This window comes from Eschrichtius robustus, chromosome 9 (assembly GCF_028021215.1).
Source record: "Eschrichtius robustus isolate mEscRob2 chromosome 9, mEscRob2.pri, whole genome shotgun sequence".
In the NCBI taxonomy this organism is placed as follows: domain Eukaryota; kingdom Metazoa; phylum Chordata; class Mammalia; order Artiodactyla; family Eschrichtiidae; genus Eschrichtius; species Eschrichtius robustus.
The window spans coordinates 44,385,910-44,406,568 of record NC_090832.1 but is presented as its reverse complement, the minus strand read 5'-3'; the positions used below and the strand labels follow the sequence as shown (position 1 = coordinate 44,406,568).

General features: G+C 36.7%; 1 protein-coding gene across 1 annotated transcript in view; it reads left to right on the top strand.

The window, feature by feature from the left end:
* The first annotated feature begins 4,603 nt into the window (after window positions 1–4,603).
* RFX6 (regulatory factor X6) overlaps window positions 4,604–20,659 on the top strand; it is a 55,338-nt gene continuing 39,282 nt past the window's right edge. The window contains exons 1-4 of the mRNA XM_068551427.1: window positions 4,604–4,826; window positions 5,095–5,251; window positions 7,996–8,119; window positions 9,820–9,881. Of these exons, the coding sequence (XP_068407528.1) occupies window positions 4,604–4,826; window positions 5,095–5,251; window positions 7,996–8,119; window positions 9,820–9,881 (566 nt within the window). The remainder of the gene's footprint in view (window positions 4,827–5,094; window positions 5,252–7,995; window positions 8,120–9,819; window positions 9,882–20,659) is intronic.

Genomic DNA, 20,659 nt, shown 5'->3' with positions numbered 1-20,659 from the left:
GCTATAAACAGTTGTATTCAAGTTTTGATGGGAACATATGTTTTCAATTCTCCTGGGTAAATATATTGGAATGGAATTACTGGGTCATATAGTAGCTCCATGTTTAATTATTTGAGGAACTGCCAAACTGTTTTCCACAGTGGCTGCATTCTACATGCTCACCAACAATGTATGAGACTTCCAATTTCTCCACATCTTATTTTCTTTTTCCTTTTAGAATATTATAACCATCCTAGTGGGAGTAAAGTGCTATTTCATTGTGGTTTTGATTTGCATTTCCCTAAGAAAAATGATATTGAACATCTTTTCATGTGCTTATGAAACATTTGTTTATCTTCTTTGGAGAAATGTCTATTCAAATCTTTGGTCCATTTATAAATTGGGCTGCTATCTTTTGATGAATTATAACAACTCTTTATATATTTTGGATTCTAGACCCTTATCAGGCAAATGATTTTTAAATGTTCTGCCATTCTGGTGTTTCCTTTTCACTTTCTTGTTAGTGTTCTTTGATGCACACATTTTAGTAGAGTTCAATTTATCTTTTTTGCTTGTTGCTGTGCTTTTGGTGTCATATTTAAGAAATATTTGCTTAGTCTCGGGTCATGAAGGTTTACACTTAGGTTTCCTTTTAAGAGTTGTACAGTTTTAGGGACTTCCCTGGTAGTCAGGTGAGTATGACTCCTCACTCCCAATGCAGTGGGCCCGGGTTCGATCCCTGGTCAGGGAAGTAGATCCCACATGCATACCGCAACTAAGAGTTGGCATGCCACAACTAAAAGATCCCGCGTGCCACAACTAGGATCCGGCACAGCCAAAATAAATAAATAAATAAATATTTTAAAAATAAAATAAATAAAATAAAAGAGTTGTACAGTTTTAGCTCTTATATTTAGGTCTCATCCATTTTGAGTTAGTTTTTGTACATAGTGTGACGAAGAGTTTCAGATTCATGTGGAAAGGATTTCTTTTGCATGTGGATATCCAGTTGTTTCAGCAGCATTTGTTGAAAAGGCTATTCTTTTTTCATTGAATGGTTTTAGCATCTTTGCAAAATCAGTATTTGCTTCATGTATTTGGGGGATCTGTTGTTAGGTTCACAACTGATCTTACTTTTATTTGAATGTAGCAACAACATGAAATTTTTTACCTGAAGGCAAAATAAGTAGTTTCTATATTTAAAATGTAATCTTGGTGAACATAAAAAAAATTAGGTGAGGTAGGAACTTTCACAGAAGAAAGTTTCATAATATATGGTCACTGCAGATCATACTACACTCAGAAAGAGTCTAGACAAGGAGCAAGATGTTTCTCAGAATCATTCTGCAATGAAAGAAAAAATTTTCTTTTTTTTTGCCTATGAGCACTGAAAGGGATCTAAAGTTTCAGAATAAAAATATTAGGTACCTTTTATTGAATGCTTACTGTTCCAGGCACTGTATTAGGGTTTTTTTTAATAATGTTTTATTTAATTCTTACATCAGCACTATAATGTGGTGTCTTATGTCAGCAGAACATGAGTCAAGCAGTCATCTACAAATGTGATTTTTAAGAAAGTGTTTCTAGGACAAACAGGTAAAGGAGTAGGGATAGCAGGACAGAGAAGGGGAAGTAGCCAAACAAGGATGGGATTCCAGGAATTATCCAGCAGAGAATGCTTCAGCCTGATCCCACAGAGGAGCTCTGGATTGTAAACTGCAACTCAGATGTATCTACCATGAGGTTAATGAGCTGGACTTTTATTCTCCTTAATCATCAGTCATTGGCTAAGGGCTACCCAGGGGATGTATAAACACTGAGGTGCTTGCTCACTCTGCCTATGGGCAATGGTGGTCCAGGAGCCAAGGGCAGCTCCTCCAAAGAAGAGTCTCAGGTGCTTTCAGGTGGTGTTCGTGGTGGAGCTGGTTACTGGAAACAAAAGAAAGTTGAAGCTGGAGAAAGGGTGGTTTGAAAATGTGAGGGGGATCCAAGAGGATCTGGGCAAGCACCCATGAGTCTGCTACAGATAACGTACTATTTTTTCCAATTTAGAGAGAAAGAAACAGAAGGGTTAAGTGTGCAGAGTCACAAAGAGAATGAATTCTAATGTATCGGACTCCAAATTCCTTTCCCCTTTAATGTGATGCCTCCAGTCAGGAAGATAATGTCATTTGGGAACTTCCAAGAATCTCCTTTTTTGTATATCGTTGTGTTATTTTCTTCAAACAGAATAAACTTTTTTAGATATTCTTTTTTGGGGATCTGTCAAATTGCATGCAGAATTTTGTATGTGTGTATGTGAGTGTATGTGTGTGCTTTTTTTCTTCTGGGGAGAGAATCTATGGCTTACACAAATTTCTTAATGGGAACATAAAAAACAAAATGTTTAGAATCACTATTTTAAAAGATCATTCTCTATATTTGCCTATTTTCCTGCCTAGGTTTTTATGACTTGCTTATCACTATTATGTCTCTAAAACATTGTTCTCATGAGGTCAAATTATAATTGTCATAGATGGCAATTTAGGATGATAGAAGGTTTTTTTCCCCTGCTCACAACACCACTTTTACTGCATCACATAAGTTTGGGAGGGATTGGCATTAACTCTTTTAAACATTTGGTATAACTCAGCATTGCAGCCATCTTGTCCTAGGCTTTTATATGTTGGAAGTGTTTTTATTACTAGTTCAATTTCTTTACTTATTGTAAGTCTTTCAGATTTCTACTTCTGACCAGTAGTACAAAGAACTTACATGTTATTTTGTTAGGCAGAGAGTTTACTTAAAATTAAGGCAAAAAGTTCATTTAGAGCCTTAAATGGTTTGTGTTTTCACTGATCAATTCTGGATAAGTGCCAGATATTCACTTAGTGTCTGTATGACTTACACACACACACACACACAATCAACCTGGATATCAAGCGCTATTAAAAACATTTTTTTTAATCCCAGTAATTTTCCTGAATGTTTTTCTTCTGATTATGTGATATAAGTGGGCAGAGTCCTGTTGTGTACAGTTAACCACTACGACTTCCTTTACAAAATGAGTCTGAGGGTGTCTCTGTAAAGAAGGAAGATTCTAAAGTTTAGTATTGTAGAGCTAAGCCCCATGGACTGAGAAAACTCTGAGGCTTTGGGGGTGGGGGGACTGGGTAGAGGAGATTGATTTGCAAGGTTGTGGGGAAAGGTGGTGGTATAGCCTCAGAACTTTGGGTGCCTGGATGGGTGGATGGCCCCAGCCTGGACCCAGCTTCTGGAGGTACAGCTAAGGAGAAAACCTTTGACAGAGAGGTGGTGCCTTTCCCATAAGTAGTGCTAAAAAAATGGGTAAGGGTCAAATACACTCATAATCTTGGCCACCTAGGCAAGTTAATGCTCTTAGATTGTATTACTCCTCCCCCAAATCCACCCTTCAGCCATCTATCACCTTGGGTCCCATTTTGTTTTTCCTATGTTATATTTTGATGTAATATAGTTTAATATTAAATTAAACTTCAGGGGTGATTTATCTTTCTAATGCTCCAAATGAGGGTGACAGGTTGCAGGTTGTGGTGAGGCGATGTGAACCAAAGCAGGATTCTTGCTCTTTCTGGAGAGCACTAAGCATATAGATAGCAAGCACAGGGCATTATCTGTCAAAAGAACAGAAGATGAAAGGAATGAAGGATTATGTGGCAGTCAGGCAACAGAGACCCCAAGTCTATTGACTTTTCCTTCTTAAAGAGAGAACAAGATATTTTCCACCACATGACTTTCTTGCCATTTTGGATTGGAAATGAAATATGGCGATTTCTTTCATTTTTCATTTCAACAAACGTCCATTGCACTACTACTAGGTATAAGAGGTGAGGAATCGTCAGGGACGGGTTTAAATTACAAAACATGTAGGGAGTGAATGCATCCTTTCCTCCAAGCTCAGGGCCAGATCCTGGAGGGCAGAGAGGCCCGGCATTCTGCGCCCGGGAGCAGGGCCCTCTGGACACTCGTGGGATGCGATGGCGTCTGCCCCAAGTCACTGAGACGGGCCCTCACCACCCCCTAGGATTACTCCAGGAATAAATCAACCGAGGACATGTTGTGCAAAGACTGAGCGGTGCTCTGGGGTCCTCCTCTCCTGGCCTGGGCCTGCAGAGTCAAGGCTGTCCGCGGAAGCATCCTTGTTTTCTCCCTAGAGTAGAGATGGGGACAGTCGCTTTTCCCCCGAAGATGACAGTGGCGCTTTCTTGGTTCTTTCTGGGAGCTTTGGGTGTGGAAAGAGTGCTCAGTCCCAGGGCAAGACGAGAGAAAAGGAGGAAAGAGGGGAAAGGAGATGTGGGGAATGGGACTCCATCGCTCAGGCTCGACGAGCGCAGGTGAGGAAGTGAGTTCCAAGCTGAGCATCTGCCAGGATGGCAGACAGGTGGAGAGAGGCAGTCCCGCCTCGGCCCACCCAGTTCCCAGGGCGGTCCGAGCTGTACCTGTGCGCGGCCTTCCTTCTCCGCGACGCCCGGGGGATCCCGAGCCGCAGCCTCCGTCCCCGCCCCAGCGGCCCCGGGTCCCCAGCCCCGCCCCGCCCCGCCCCGGCCTCGGGGCTCCGCTGGGAGCCGGTCGAGCGGCGGGTGCCCGAGTCTCCGTGGCCAGGAGGATGGCCAAGGTCCCGGAGCTGGAAGACGCCTTCCTGCAGGTGCAGGCTTCTCCCCAGGTTTCTCCCGAAGTCCAGGAGGAGTGTTGTGTGCAGCTCCTGAGCAAGGGTTTGCTCGTTTTCCCCGAAGAAAGGGTGTACCTGGCGGCTGAAGCGCAGCCCGGGGGTGCGCTGGGCAGCGGGGAGAAAGGGGACGACCCGGAGCTGCCGGTGGGAGTTAAAGCCGGTGAGTGCTCTGCCCCCTCCCGGGACGTGATTGGGACGCGGATGTATTTTTTACAGGGCATCCGATAATAAAAAGAAACATACCGCAAACGCGCATATATTTCCCCTAAGAAAATGATTGTTAAATAGAAATTAAGTCGAAAGGATTTTGCATAGCTCTCCCCTGAACGCCCCATAGGCCACCCTGTTTGACGCCAAGATACATTTAGAGGCTAATTAATTGATTTTATATTCTGATTTTATTTATCATCTTTTCAACTTGCAATCAGAAATGCATTTAAGCAATGGTAACTTTTCCTCCGAAGAAGAGGTAGCAGACAATCAAGACAGCAAAACCAAAGCAACCGATCCACACCTCTCTCAGAAGAAAACCATCACGCAGATTATGAAGGATAAAAAGAAGCAGACTCAGCTCACCCTGCAGTGGTAAGACTCGCCCAAGGATACCCTTAAGCACCTGTTGAATTTTTAAAGTCAGTATATTCAGATTCTTTGCTTTTCTCAATTTGCTTCTCCCTCAGATTTTCTTGGAGAAGTTTAAAAGACCGATTAGAAATTCATCCAAAAATTGTTTTCACTGAATATTTGGTATAGAGGCATACTCTGGTACTGGTGAAAAATGATCTGCAATACAAATAAAAACCATCACTCTGTTCATTATTGACTAAAACTATAATTTCTTCGAATGTAAGCAATAATGAATTTTGTCTTACTTACTTGCTTAACATGCAATCAATTCAGTCCTTATATATTTGTTATTTTTATGTTTATAAAACATGATTCTTAAAAACAACTTAAAAGGAGGAAGGATCTTAACGGTGCCTTTATCCGTAGAGGGCAAATTCATAATTGTGTATTGGCCATAAGATGAAATGTGTTTGAACTAGAAGACATAGAAAAATCAGTTAAGATGACGCTATTAACTTAAATAAATGTTCAACTACCTTTCACATATGATTTATTACAGTGAAATATCACTAATTGGATTTTGTGGAAAATCTTTTAAAACCAAGAGTTTATCAGTAGGCTCTCTACGTATACAGAACATTTTATAATATTCTAAAAGGAAGAGAAATTTAAAGTAAAAACATAACATTAATCTTCCCTATGTAGTGTGAAGAAATAGAGCTATAAATTTCCTCCCAAATTCCAAATAAGACGCAAATAAGTAAAAATGTCTATTTGCTGATAAGTTACATAATCTGTTTATATGTAAAGTGTGATCTAAATCTTAGGAAAATACAATAGAAAAAACAGTATCTTAAAAAAACTAGTACATCTTATTTTATTTAAACACTGAATTACAATTTGCATGTAGTAAATTTTTGTAATTATATCCTTAACTCTTCCAAATATTTGAAATATAAACTAAATATCTTTCTAAAATTACGGTTTAACTATTGAAGTTGATATCACATTTACTGGTTAAGAATATACTAGAGCAGTAAATAGTTGAGCTAATTATCTGAAATATTTAGGACACAACTATTTTCTTTAGGATAATTGGAGCTAAAAGATTTTGACTTCAGATATGTTATGAAGGTCTTTTGAATGATCACTTGCATTATTCAGTTCAACTTGAATGAATGGAAACAAACTTGGGTTTTTATTTTATAAATATAAATGCATTACAATTAAAGAAAAAACGTCATACCCCAAATTAACATTATACTTATGTCTAGGATTTTTCAGTATTTTGAAGACAAAAATAATGCCTACACCATCAAAATAGCCAGGTGAAAAAGTGGGCATTATATGCGTGTCATTAAAATATAGTTTTAAATAGTTGAATATTTGTCAGTAGTTTTCATATTTTTTGAAACTATAAAATGTTATCATTTTGTTTGAATTCTCCATATTCTCTCTTAAAAAAGTGTTACATAATTAAAAAAAAATAGCCTAGGTGAGTTATTTACCTTCTGATAATTTTTTCCTTAAGGTTATAGATTATAGCAGGGATGTTAAACAGTAGAATTGAAAATTAATGTGAAAAATCTGCCTAACTTCAATTTTCACTGTCAACTAGGTGTTTGGTTTTATGTATGCAAATTTTATTGGGTTTTGATTCTTTTTTTTCCTTTGTCATAGAAAAATGGATGTCTGATGCTTTACCTGCTTAGGAAACACGTCCTGTAGCTTTTATCTCATGCACCTTGGGAACGTGTTAAATCAGAAATCTAAAGAGTTTAGAAGAGTTTCACTCAATTTTAATCTGAATACATATTCTATATTGCATTGCTCTTGTATAGTAGTAATTATGATTTTACTATACATAAAAAGAGTATAAGTAAACTTTAGCCAATATCATCTACTGAAAGGTTAGAAAAATTGAGAGTAGAATCTACAAGTTCTGATTTCCTGATTGCTGTTCAGATATTTATAACACTTAAATATGTTATTACATTTATATAAATTGTGTGTAATTGCAATTGCAGGCATCCAAATTAAATGGAATTACTTCTAAATTTTCAAAGTTTATATAATTATGTTTATAATATGGAGCGGAATTTATATGTCATGTTTGGGGCCATCTATAGAGAATAACAGTATGTTTCGAGTGTACAGGATCTTTTAGGTAATTGTAAGTACTGATTACAGTAAAAAGTGTAGAGATAGAAATAGATCAGTACCATTTCGAACTTAAGTGAAGTTAATTTACTCTTATGTATTTTGCAAATAAATGTATCACCATGCTTCCCTAACTATTCAGTGTTTGGAACTAGTTTGTGAATGAAAGTAAGAGATTATAGACATTTGCCAACCTGAAGCCTGGCAGCCCTTTAGTGTTGAGAATGTTATTTTTAAAAACCATCACCTTCAATTTCACTATTCATATTTGATTATCACAGAGCAAAGCGTGATGAACAGGGAAAACTTACACAGAAGTAAGACCTATTCTTTGGGATGTGGACCAGGCAGGAGTGGTTTTGTCTTAGCCATGGTATTTTAACCGCACTAGCAAGTGTTCATTGGGGTTCTTGCTCCTCTAACTTTAATCCTTGTGATCATATTTTTAATATTATCCAGAATAAAAGAAGTCTACTCATGTCTGCTCAAGAACTCATTTGTATAGAGTCTGTATTCAAAAGGAGCATTAAATCAACATGAGAGGGAAAAGGAAAGAAGAAATAAAGAAAAGGTTTGACCTAATTCTTTGCCCTTTTTCTTAGGCTTGAAGAGAATTACATTGTATGTGAAGGAGTTTGCTTACCACGGTGCATCCTTTATGCACACTATTTAGATTTCTGCCGGAAAGAGAAACTGGAGCCAGCCTGCGCGGCCACCTTTGGAAAGGTAAATAACATATATTGGCTATACTACCTTACAACTGAAGTCATGTCAGGCAGACAGTATGGAAACAAACTTATCTGTTCAAATTTTCTTATAGAATATTAAGAAATCTGTTTTATAAATGAAATCTCTTGGCTGTATTTGGAACTATTATATGTTTAACCTAGATTTTACCTACTATTTGTTTTACCTTGAATTACTATATGCTTTGAATATTAGAACCCTGGCTATTAGAAGATTTAATGTGACCTTAAAGGAAGCTCTATTTGAGCAATAATATTTCCTTTCAAAGATGGATACATTAAAGAGTATGGTATGGCCTGTATTGAGAAGCAGAATTAAGTGGAGGTGACAAGTATCTTGTTAATGTAATTGGTGACTGTGTTTATTCTATTTCATAAATAGTTCTCCTAATTCTCCATTTGCTCTAAGTATATTTACACTCCAAACTCCAAGATGTCATGATGGGATTGGTTAAATTTCTCTCATTTAAAAACATTCCTTTTTACCCAACCTGTGTGGTTAGGATGGGAATCTATATAGCTGACATTACTGTACTTACATATGCTGATCTCATTTTAAGAATCAGGAAACAATATCAATCTCTTGGGAAAGCATTGTTCTTTGAGATTCTTGTCTTGCTCTATTATCTAAGAACCAAGGATATCCCAGAAAAATTGTAAGAAGCTTAGATCTCAAATATTGCATCTCTTATAAACTGAAATCCAAATTCTAACCTGTAGAGGGACTCGTTGTCTAGAAAATAATGATTACTATGGTCTGGCTTCCCGGTTTTTTTTAACTAAAATAATTTACTAATTTATTTTGAAAACCTATCGTTTACAGGAGACAGTGTGATAAGGGCATGGTAATCCAGTGATTTAGGTGCTAGCCTGGACTCTAATTTGCTGCGAGACCTGAAAAGCACTAAACTTCCTCAAAACTCAGTTCACTCATTCTGTAAAATGAGGAGGCTGCATAAGACAACTTCTAATATCCATTTTAGCTTTAATATTTTATTAGTCCCCCTTATGGCAGTCATTCTTAACTGTTTGGGGAGCCATGAAACACCTTGAGAATCTGATAAAAGCTACAGAACCAGTCCCCAAGAAATTAACACATATTAATACACAGAGTTTGCCATGGAGCCTTTAGAAGATCATGTATGGATCTCCTAAGATTCAGGTTAAAAACCCTGTTTTATGTAGAAGAGATTTTTGTTCTTTAATCAAATGCTAACTTTTAGCCAATTTAGAGAAAGGAACGTAGAAAAGAAAAAGTTTCAAACACGGCTGTGAAGATCTGGTAAGGCAAAGAAAATTTCCATGTCCTTTCAGGGTTGGAGATAGATACTTAATTGTGGGTAAATCTCTTCAAAGAATTACTATAAAGAAACCCAAATCTTCCCACAAAGCACATACATGATGTAATAATTGCTTTGGCAGTAACATCAAGCAAGAGCAGATATTGGTATGATCTGCTTTGGACATTGAGAAAAGGGCAGTAGAACAATGTCATCAAAAAAGCACCTCCCTCCCTTTGCTGATGTGTCATTATGTATCAATATGTGTATGATATTATTTTTTCCAGACTAAATATTTACTCAAAGTTCAACCTTTGCTTTCTAGAATTAATTGAATATGAGAGGCTTGCAACAGAACCACGCACTTTCTAAAAACTAAAGTAATTGACTTTCTTTTTAGACAATTCGTCAAAAATTTCCCCTGTTGACGACTCGGCGGCTTGGAACAAGAGGCCATTCAAAGTAAGACACATGGATGAGCACATTTCAGATCTGTACATATGATGCATTGTATATGAGGACTAATGCAATGTGAAACAAGTATTGTCTTTATCAGTGAATAGAACTAGGTATTCTCTTCTTGATAAAGCAGACTTTTACCAACACTAAGACCTAAAAAGAAAAATAAGTGGATTTTAGAATAATGTTTAAAAAGCAAAATTTACACAGAAAAATCATAATATATTATTTTTTCTGATGAAATAATCTAAATGAATCATTTTTATAATCTTAAAGCCACGACTGAAGGTACCAGTGTCATGAAAGGGAAATACATATGGCTACATAAGTGACCAAATGGAGTCCACAACACTTCCAAAGAGCAAGGCCAAAGCCAGGGGTTGAACATGGTCCAGGTTCTTCCTCTGATTTTCTTTCCCAGATAATAATTTCTTTATATTCCCCTCTTTTCCCTTCAAGACAAATGACATGCCCATATGACTCAATGGAAATATAAATATAAAATAAGCAGTCATGTATTCTCTCTCTTGATAACTTTAGCTTTACTTATCTCTTGTGGCAACCTCTGTAGAACCCCCAGTTACAGGTTCATGTTCATCCATTATTTCTTCTGTCCGTCGTGTTTTTAGTTGTTCCTTTCCTTCTGTCTACAAACATATCCAGATCTCTTCTGTGTTGATAAAATGAAATCGTCTCAAACCTGCTATACTCTTTGTTATTGCTCTGTTATTTTTCTTCTCTCTGCTATTTCTTGAGAGTAGCTATCTGCTCACTTGCCTTACCACTGATCACATGCCTCTGTCCTGTCCATTTCTTTACCTGGGCAAAAACTCAATGGCTCGTTTTTACTGTTACTGATTTTCCTAGGCACCTGTCTAGCATTTGAACCTGCTGATAATGTCTTCTTAAAATAAATAAATGCATAAAACTTCCCCTACCGCTTCTCTGTTGCAACACTGCCAAGTCCTCTTCCCTCTTCTGCCACTTATTTTCTAGTTTGTCCAGTGTCTCCTTCGGCTCTAACATCCAGTTCAGCATTGTCCAAAAAAATATAATGTGACCACATATTTAAATCAAAAATTTCTATTAGCCACATTAAAAAAGTAAGATGGAACAGATGAAACTGATTTTACTCTGTTTTATTTAATCCAACGTATCCAAACCATGATCGTTTAACCATATAGTAAAAATTAAAATTATTATTATTATTATTTTTTTCAAAGCCAGATTTTTTATTTTATTTTATTTATTTATTTATGGTTGTGTTGGGTCTTCGTTTCTGTGCGAGGGCTTTCGCTAGTCGTGGCAAGTGGGGGCCACTCCTCATCGCGGTGCGCGGGCCTTTCATTATCGCGGCCTCTCTTGTTGCGGAGCACAGGCTCCAGACACGCAGGCTCAGTAATTGTGGCTCACGGGCCTAGTTGCTCCGCGGCATGTGGGATCCCCCCAGACCGGGGCTCGAACCCGTGTCCCCTGCATTGGCAGGCAGACTCTCAACCACTGCGCCACCAGGGAAGCCCCTAAAATTATTAATGAGATATTTTACATTCTTTCTTTCCTACCAAGTGTTTTGAGATCCCGTGTGTATTTTATACCTACAGCACATCACAATTCAGACTAGTCACATTTCAGATGCTTAATTCCCACATGTAACTTGTGGCTATTCTATTGGCTAGCTCAGTCTTTTGGCTCAGTCACTTGCCAAAAGAATAGATCCTACTTTATTATGAATTCTCTTGAATCTCTCTCTCCATTCTCACTTTCAAAAACTGGCCTTGACTCTGTCTTTTTAGTCCGTTCAATACCATTCTTCCAAACTGACCTTCTGAAGTTCAGATTCAATCATTTCTCTGTCATCCTCAGACATTTTCACCTGCTCATGACAAACTTTTCTCACCTTGACATTCAAGGTCCATTATGATTTAGTCCCAAACCATTTTCTTACCTTATCATCTACTTCTCACTTTTCAGCCTGCAGCCTACGCTCTCACCAATTTATTTCCCAGTCCCCTTTGCTTCCCTCTCAACCACCACTGTTTTGTTCATGCTGTCTTCCTCCACGAAAAATGCCCTTTCCCCTAGAGGTGTGTTGAAATCCTATCCATTTAAAAGAAATGTCTCCTGAACATCCTCTTCTTTTGAATCTTTTCTTAGCCTCTTGATGTTTTGTAGGCTTTTCTTTGCACCCTCCTAGCAGTTTTTGATACCTACCCTAATGTGAAATTAACTTATCTACCCTAATGCGAAATTAACTTATCTCCTCCCCTCAAAAGGTGGTATTTTGAGGACAGAGACTTTGTCTCACCCATTTTCATACTATTTCTGTGGTCTGCTACATAATAGATTATCAATTTATATCTATTTAATTGATTCCTATTAATGTTAATAGTATTGTGGCCTGAGAAATGAAATGCCAGATTGAAAAAGACAAAATGGGCTCATTCCTTCTAACCAAGTCAGCTTTTTTTCAAAGTCGAATCAGTTTAACTGCCTAATTTCTACTGAACTGATTCCTACTGATTTGGGTAGGTAAAGATTAGATAGTGTTTGAGATAGATAGATAGTGGAAAAAGAGGCAAAGCAATGCAGAGAAATCCTCTTCACAGGATCTACAAGAGGACAGGCAGGCAGGCTGCAGAGAAAGTCAATTAATCCTAGAAGGAGCCTTTAGGATTAGGGATGAATCATTAACCTTGTCCATTGTGACACAATGAGGCTCCAGTGTGTAGGTTTATGTTGTAACAGTATGTAGTGACTTCAGGCAATTTGTTTGATATCTGAGAACAGATGCCCAAGAGCATAGCATTAACAATTTGAATTTTTTCCCACTTACCTGATGTGCCATTTGCTTTTTATAACTTGCATATTATATTTTTGGTATTTTCATATCATGGGGAAAATTTTTTTCTACATGTAAACTAGGTATTTTGAAAGATATGGCAAGATGTAGAGTTTGTGTATCTTATCATTGGTAATATTCTGATGTAATTATTCTTAGCAAGATACTTTTTCTGACTTTATTTATTTCCAAGAAATACCCTTAGATTTTTTTATCTTGGAAGATAATATATCAAAAGGCAGAGTTGCCTAGTGGTTAGGAGCATGAGGTTTAAAATTGGACAAATCTGAGCTTTAATCCCATATTCCCATATACAACTAGATGAGCAGTTCAGCTTTTCATCAATAAGTTGGATATGCCATTATCTACAGGTGTAGTGTGAGACCTAAATGAAAAAGTATAGGAATGAATGGAGACATGAATATGCTTTCAACCTCACTATCCTTAATAGTAATGAAATTATTATTAATAATAATAATAATATAAAATTAATAATATGATATTCACAGTGCATCCAAAAATCAGCAATGCAATTAAAAGTTATTATTTACTGAGCAGCACACACACACGCACACTCTCTAATCCTCACAATGACAATACAAGATTGGAATTACTGTGTTTTGCAAAGGAGGAAACTGCAGTTCAAAGATCACTGACTTGCTCAAGGCCACACAGATACTATAAAATAACAATGTTGGCATTTAGATCAAGGTTTATCTGGCTCTAAAGTTTGTGCTTTGTCAACTGATAAAGCGTCTTCTTTCCTATATCAGTCATATCAACAAAATATTGTTTAATTTTTGAGTTTTTAAATTTTGAGTTTTTGAGGTATAAATTTTATTTATTTTTTCTTTTTTTTTAAACATCTTTATTAGAGTATAATTGCTTTACAATGGTGTGTCAGTTTCTGCTTTATAACAAAGTGAATCAGTTATACATATACATATGTCCCTATATCTCCTCCCTCTGGCATCTCCCTCCCTCCCACCCTCCCTATCCCACCCTCCAGGTGGTCACAAAGCACCAAGCTGATCTCCCTGTGCTATGCGGCTTCTTCCCACTAGCTATCTATTTTATGTTTGGTAGTGTATATATGTCCATTCCACCCTCTCACTTTGTCCCAGCTTACCCTTCCCCCTCCCCCTATCAAGTCCATTCTCTAGTAGGTCTGCATCTTTATTCCCATCTTGCCCCTAGGTTCTTCTGACCATTTTCTTTTTTCTTTTTTTTTTTTAGATTCCATATATATGTGTTAGCATACAGTATTTGTTTTTCTCTTTCTGACTTACTTCACTCTGTATGACAGTCTCTAGGTCCATCCACCTCACTACAAATAACTCCGTTTCGTTCCATTAATCTCCAAAACATACAAGCAACACATGCAGCTCAATATCAAAAAAACAAACAACCCAATCCAAAAATGGGCAGAAGACCTAAACAGACATTTCTCCAAAGAAGATATACAGATTGCCAGCAAACACATGAAAGAATGCTCAACATCACTAATCATTAGAGAAATGCAAATCAAAACTACAATGAGATATCATCTCACACCAGTCAGAATGGCCATCATCAAAAAATCTACAAATAATAAACACTGGAGAGGGTGTGGAGAAAAGGGAACCCTCTTGCACTGTTGGTGGGAATGTAAATTGATACAGCTACTATGGAGAACAGTATGGAGGTTCCTTATTTATTTTTTCTGATCTAACGGTTTTAAATGTTAATTAGTATATTAGATTCTTCTTCAAAGAGCTAACAACATTTCTCAAGCATCAATCATAAGGCATTTTAAATTATTTTATATTTGTTTAGAGATATTTTTGTTTTCTATAAAAGCAAATTTGTAGCACAAACACAATTTTGCTTTCTGCTTTTAATTTTTGTCCAAAATGTTCTCTGTGTTGGTCTGTTATCTTCACAATCATCATTTCTATTGGATGTTTAATATTTCAAAAATTTACATTTGATGAAAAACATTTTTATGTATATGGAAATATGAACAATTGATGATATAGAAATATAAATGAAGAAGTAAGCATATTTTGGAGAAACAGGAATTTATAATTTCTCCCAATTTTACTAGTAATTTTGTAAAACTTTGTATTGTTGTAGTGCCCAAAACATACTATCACTAAATATCTGTTGAATTATTTCTAATATATGAATAAATTTGGTATTAATTAATTTATAAATAAATAATAAGCTCTGCACTCCATCCCTTCATTTTCTCTTACCATCCCCTCCCTGCCAAGAAAACCAACAATCCCAATGGCAGATTCTGCATGTTCTCAAAATCAAGATAAAAACTGACTTTGCTTTTGTGTTTTTCTTTTCTTCTCTTTGATTTACCACCAATGCTAATAATATACCCTGATATTTTTCCTGTGCAAAATTTTTTTTTTAATAAATTTATTTATTTATTTTTTTATTTTTGGCTGTGTTGGGTCTTCGTTGCTGCGCGCGGGCTTTCTCTAGTTGCATTGCGGGGGCCATTGCAGTGCTTGGGCTTCTCATTGCTGTGGCTTTTCTTTGTTGCGGAGCAAGGGCTCTAGGTGCGTGGGCTTCAGTAGTTGTGGCACCCGGGCTCAGTAGTTGTGGCTCATGGGCAGTAGAGCACAGGCTCTGTAGTTGTGGCGCACGGGCTTAGTTGCTCTGCGGCACGTGGGATCTTTCTGGATCAGGGCTCGAACCCGTGTCCCCTGCATTGGCAGGCAGATTCTTAACCACTGGGCCACCAGGGAAGTCCCAAAATTTTTAAATTTAGATTTTGAATAAATAAAAATGAATCAAAATTCTATAGGTACAAAGAGTATCTAATGAAAAGTAATTCTTGCCTATTTTATGTTATGAATCTATTATAGCAAGGATAATCAATCCATTCATATTTATATTGATGACAAAGCATGGTGCCAAAGAGTTTTTGAGGTGCAAACAATAGTAAGATAGGGTACATGCTGTCAAAAAAATTTCACTATTAATATTCATTTATTTAGTAAACATTTTACGTCTGTCCTGGTGCTGACTAGGCCCTAAAGATACAATGATTAGCAAAAGAGGCCGTGTCCCACCCTTGCTCAAAATGGCTCAGCAGTGTAAGGGAGAACACAGTTGAGCCCACCAATTAGATTTCATGAGATTTCATGCACACAGTAAACTGTTTGATTTGAAGTTACATTTTAATTTCTTGTAGACTTTGATCAGTCAAATCTTGGTTTTCAGACATGACGGATAAAAGCTATTATCTTATTTATTAGTAGTGATTTAGTGGGTTAATAAAACTGATATGGCAGCTGCTCTTATCATAGTAAGTTATTGCAAGTCCCTGAACAACTTAATCCCATCATTTCCTTATCAGTTATCATTTGGGTAATGTAAACTAACATCAGGGCTACTAGCTCAGTGGGAACATATGTTTCAGGAATTCTATATAATGACAAAATGGAAAAGAAGAAATACAGGTGCAGGTATAAATTGATCAGCAAATGAAGAAAAGTATTAGACACAAGGTAAATACTTTAGTACTAAAAAGAGGAGCAATAATTTCATTTGTCCTATTAAAATATAACACATTCACTTTAAAATGTGGGCATAAAAATTAATTAATTATTCTTCTTTATTCCTAAAATGTAAATGATATCTGTCACTTGATACAAGGCTAAGGACAGTTGATGCTAATGAATGAAGACAATTTTGTTAGATAATCACAAAGACTACTTGTATTATGCAAACATTTTCTTAGAGAAATTAGCTAATCATATCTAGGATTTTTAAGCAGTTATCATATTTCTTTTAAAATAAAAATCATATAGGGAGAAAGAACTGTGAAATGTTTGGGAATCTATATTCCGAGTAACCTACAGGATAGGCATTGGCTATTGGTATATAAATTTTAAAAACTAGTTAGCCCACAGTGAGGCAAACCTCACTTTTTATTCAACATTTACCTGCATATATTCTTGTTATGCTAGAACATTTCTGGCAAATATTTCCTAGCAAGATTTATTTTAGGGTAATATATTAACAACAAAATAGTGATATAAAATGTTGCAAGTGAGATGAAAAATCCATGTATACTTTGTATGAAATTACTCTCCCCGGTTTTATGAGGTTTATCTTCAGCTGTTAGGAAGACAGAGAGCTGCTCGTTTATTATCTCTTCTCAAAGACACTAAATCATCACTCAGATGATAACATGTTCCTAGTTAGACTAAAAGGAAGATTAAAGGGGAAGATTATTTTATTGGCTCCAGAAGAAACTGGATATGAAATGTGCTAAAGCATTACAATGGTCATTGCAAAATATTGAGATTTGTATTTGTAGCAATTTCTAGTCTTTCCACCTAAATACGCTGATTGCATGTCCTTTATGTACATTGTTTAGGGATACAACTTTTGTTCAATGCCAATATTTTACCAGTAACCTGGAAAGGCACAGTCCTAGGAAGCAGTTATTGAAAACTATTGGCTTTAAGAGAATTTGTGTTTTATCAGTTTCCAGATTTCTAGCAGAACACATTGACTGGTCCAATAAATGAGGATTTCTCTTTACAGTAATTTCTAAGGGGGAACACAATGAAGGGGAAAATGAAATTCCCTTCCTCCAAATCTTATAGGTTAGTAGGGGAGGTAAGCCGTGTATACATATACCGTTAGTACGAGATGCAAAGCTCCATGGGATAACTGACCAAGAGAGGAGTTCAAAGGACAGAGAAATTAATTTTGCCTAAGAGACCAGGCAAAGCTTCATGTGTTGAAGCTATGCCTTGAGGCACGGATAAGAAATGGGGACATGCAGGAAGAAGGGCATTCCCAATGAAGAGCTCAACAAAGTAAAGGCACAAAGTGAGGAAAGCACGTGTTATTTATGGAGGGCAAGTAACTCTGATAGAAATAAATAAGTTTATACAGTACTAGTGGTAGAGTTAAAGGAATTAGTAGATTTCCTTACATCACATTAGACAAGAGGCTTTTTAATCTCTACCAGATTTTAAATTGTGCTATGTTTAAGTATATGACACTATATGCATGCCCTTTATTAAAAATTCCTGCTTATAAAATTTTCTTTATGACACATTGTTATTTTTAACTTTTTTCATATTATGAATTTATTTATTCAACAAATGTTTGTTGAGTTCCTCTCATAGGGAGCTTATATTCTAGAGGGAGTCTTTGTTTATATATGGAATTTCAAGTATGAAACATTCAGATCAATGGTATAGTTCTTAATGATTCAAGTTAGTTATCAATTCTTAAAGATTCATGCTGAAGTTGAAGAGAGAGTGTATATGTTGAGTGCAAGCATATTCAAACTATATTTCATTTAAGAATTTCTAATTATAAATAAAACTGAGATACAAAATTATATACACATACATATTTTGCATCTTGAGTATAGTCTATTGAAACAAAGAGTGCTCTGTGGAGCTTTGGGTTTGAATTTCGTCTTCAAACCCATAACTTTTCACATGTTTTTTCCAAACAAATCACATAAACTTTTTTGAACTTTGCTTTGAAATGGAGATATTACTTCACTTGCAGGCTGCTGTGGAAATTTGAGATGAAGTATACATAAAGTTTTTTACATGTAATAGTTGCTCAATAAATGGTAACTATTTATATTAGTACCTACTATCACCTGCTTCAATTTTAGCACATATTAATTTTGTATTGCAGTTCTTTCTTTGCATGCTTTTTTCCCCCACAAGACTATCAACTCCTCCAGGGCAGAAACCCTCATCTGTCTCTTTTTGAATCCTCAGCACGTAGCACACAATAAGCATTAAATACATGTTTGAAGGAAAGAGTTCACTTTTTCACTCGTTCCCTGTGGGCCAGCGTAATTATAAGATTGTATTGATATAACATGCTCAGCTAAATCAACATGTCTAAATTATGAGGCATTGCTAATGAGAAAAGGACATGCTGCTTCTCATTTGTAGAGTGGAATGTAGCTGACCAAGTTACCTTCCTTGGGTGTCAATGTGTGTCTGATTGATGGTGTCATTTACATTTGACCTACGAATAAAATACATTACTTAAAAGATTTTTTTTTTAGATGTAAAATCTTGACTCTAAATGTAAGTGGAGGTATTAAGTACTTCTATTTTTAAAGATATTCTGACCTAATGATTAGAAAGGAGGAAGCAAAATAATACAGTTGTTTTATAAAAATAAGGAACAAATGAATTGTGTAATAAAAATATCCTTTCCTTAAAAATCCTAAGTAAGAAAAGAATTACAAATCCATGTTACTCAGCATTTTTTGGGTCCTAAAGGATGTTGCCATTTTTACAAAAAGTGTTCATCAAGTGATTTTTTAAAAATGGAAGTAAACTTTGCCTCAGGGCTGCTCATTGCGGTCACTGTTCTGTGACTGGCAGGCGGTCTGGCTCAGGAAACCATGGACTCTAGGGTGGAATTCAGAAGCATATATGTTCCTGACTCAGTTATCCATGTCGGTTTTTAATCATTGTATTGACAGCTCTCACAGTGGTCAGGATTAGTGTGCCATCTAATATTTGTTGAACTCATGGCTATCCTTGTGATTTGTCTTGTGATTTTTGTCTACCACCCGTGAAGGCAATGTAGTTTCTTCTCAATCTGCATGGCAAACCACTTTACCATGGTATAATATTATTTACATGTTGAGACAAGGATTATAGATGAGAAACAAGAAGATCAAAGTTATAGTAAAAGAAGATTTATCAACTTTTAAAGCAATGCTTAACATGTATTGCTTTAGCAAGTGGCTAGAATGAAGTTATTTAAACTGTAGCATCTATAGAACAAACAGCAAGCTTTGCAAAAGACCATGAAATTGCAATATATTTCCATTGTAATAGATTCTCTTGTTCTCAAGCATCTCTTGCTTTATTTCTTCTAATACAAAGACATTTTCTTTGGTATCTTAGTTCTAAAATCTAATAAAGAAAAATAGTTATACTTATTTCAGACTCATGTTCACTCACTAATCCTAATATGCTTGGCTGAATATCATCTAAATCTGTTCATTTGTTATGGTTTTAGGTATTTACCTTATCAATTTCTATTACTATAGCTGCTTTTTGTAATGTCCTTTGCTTAAGTTTCATATTTCCTTCATTTCTCCCTTTCTTCCAATATACTGTAGAGGTTCTTTTCCCTTATCTACCGGAGGAGTATTTTCTTACTGTAAAAATGAAGTTTCTTCTGTTCAGGTTAACAGACTGCTATTGTCCTTCTACCAAAACTGAGGATTTGAAAATTCCTTCCCAGTCAGCCACACTCATAAAATACCTTCACTACCGTGATCACCCTCCATTACTGTTTCTCAAACATAACAGCCCTTTCTGAAACATTTCTTATTATAATATGTGTAATTTTTTCATATTTAAAAACTCTTTCTTCTCCATCTCAAATGGCCCAGGGTCATTAGAGGCAACTTCTCTGCCCTTAGAACCTAACGGGAGAGAAGCCATCTCTGGGACTCATGCTTATAGAGGGTTCTGTTCCTCCCCTCCTCCAGCTGATCTCCTTCCCAGGAGACCAGGAGTCCATAGCCTGAGTGATTGTGTCCCCCGAGACTGCATCCCCCTTCAAGCTCACATTTCAGGTCCGTGGGGCCCAAGAATTCCAAACAGTCTCAGGCCTGCCTCCTGGGCCTAAGTGGGCCTCTTCCCTCATCCATCCTCAGGAGACATAGAGCAGATGGGTGCCTCCCCCAGCGGGCAGCTGTCTGGGGTGTGTGTGAGAGTGCGTCTTGGACATGGAGGCTGGAGTGTTCTCAAGAGGCTCCTCACAGTGAACAAAGGAGCAGAGGCTGGGGAGATAAGGGAGCTGGGGTGGCTCTTCTCCCACCACCATGTTTCCTCATGGAACTCCAGGAGTCTAGGCATTCTAAGCTCAGAATTACCTACTAGATCATTATGGAGGTACATTGTCAAGATAGGAGGCCAGGGAC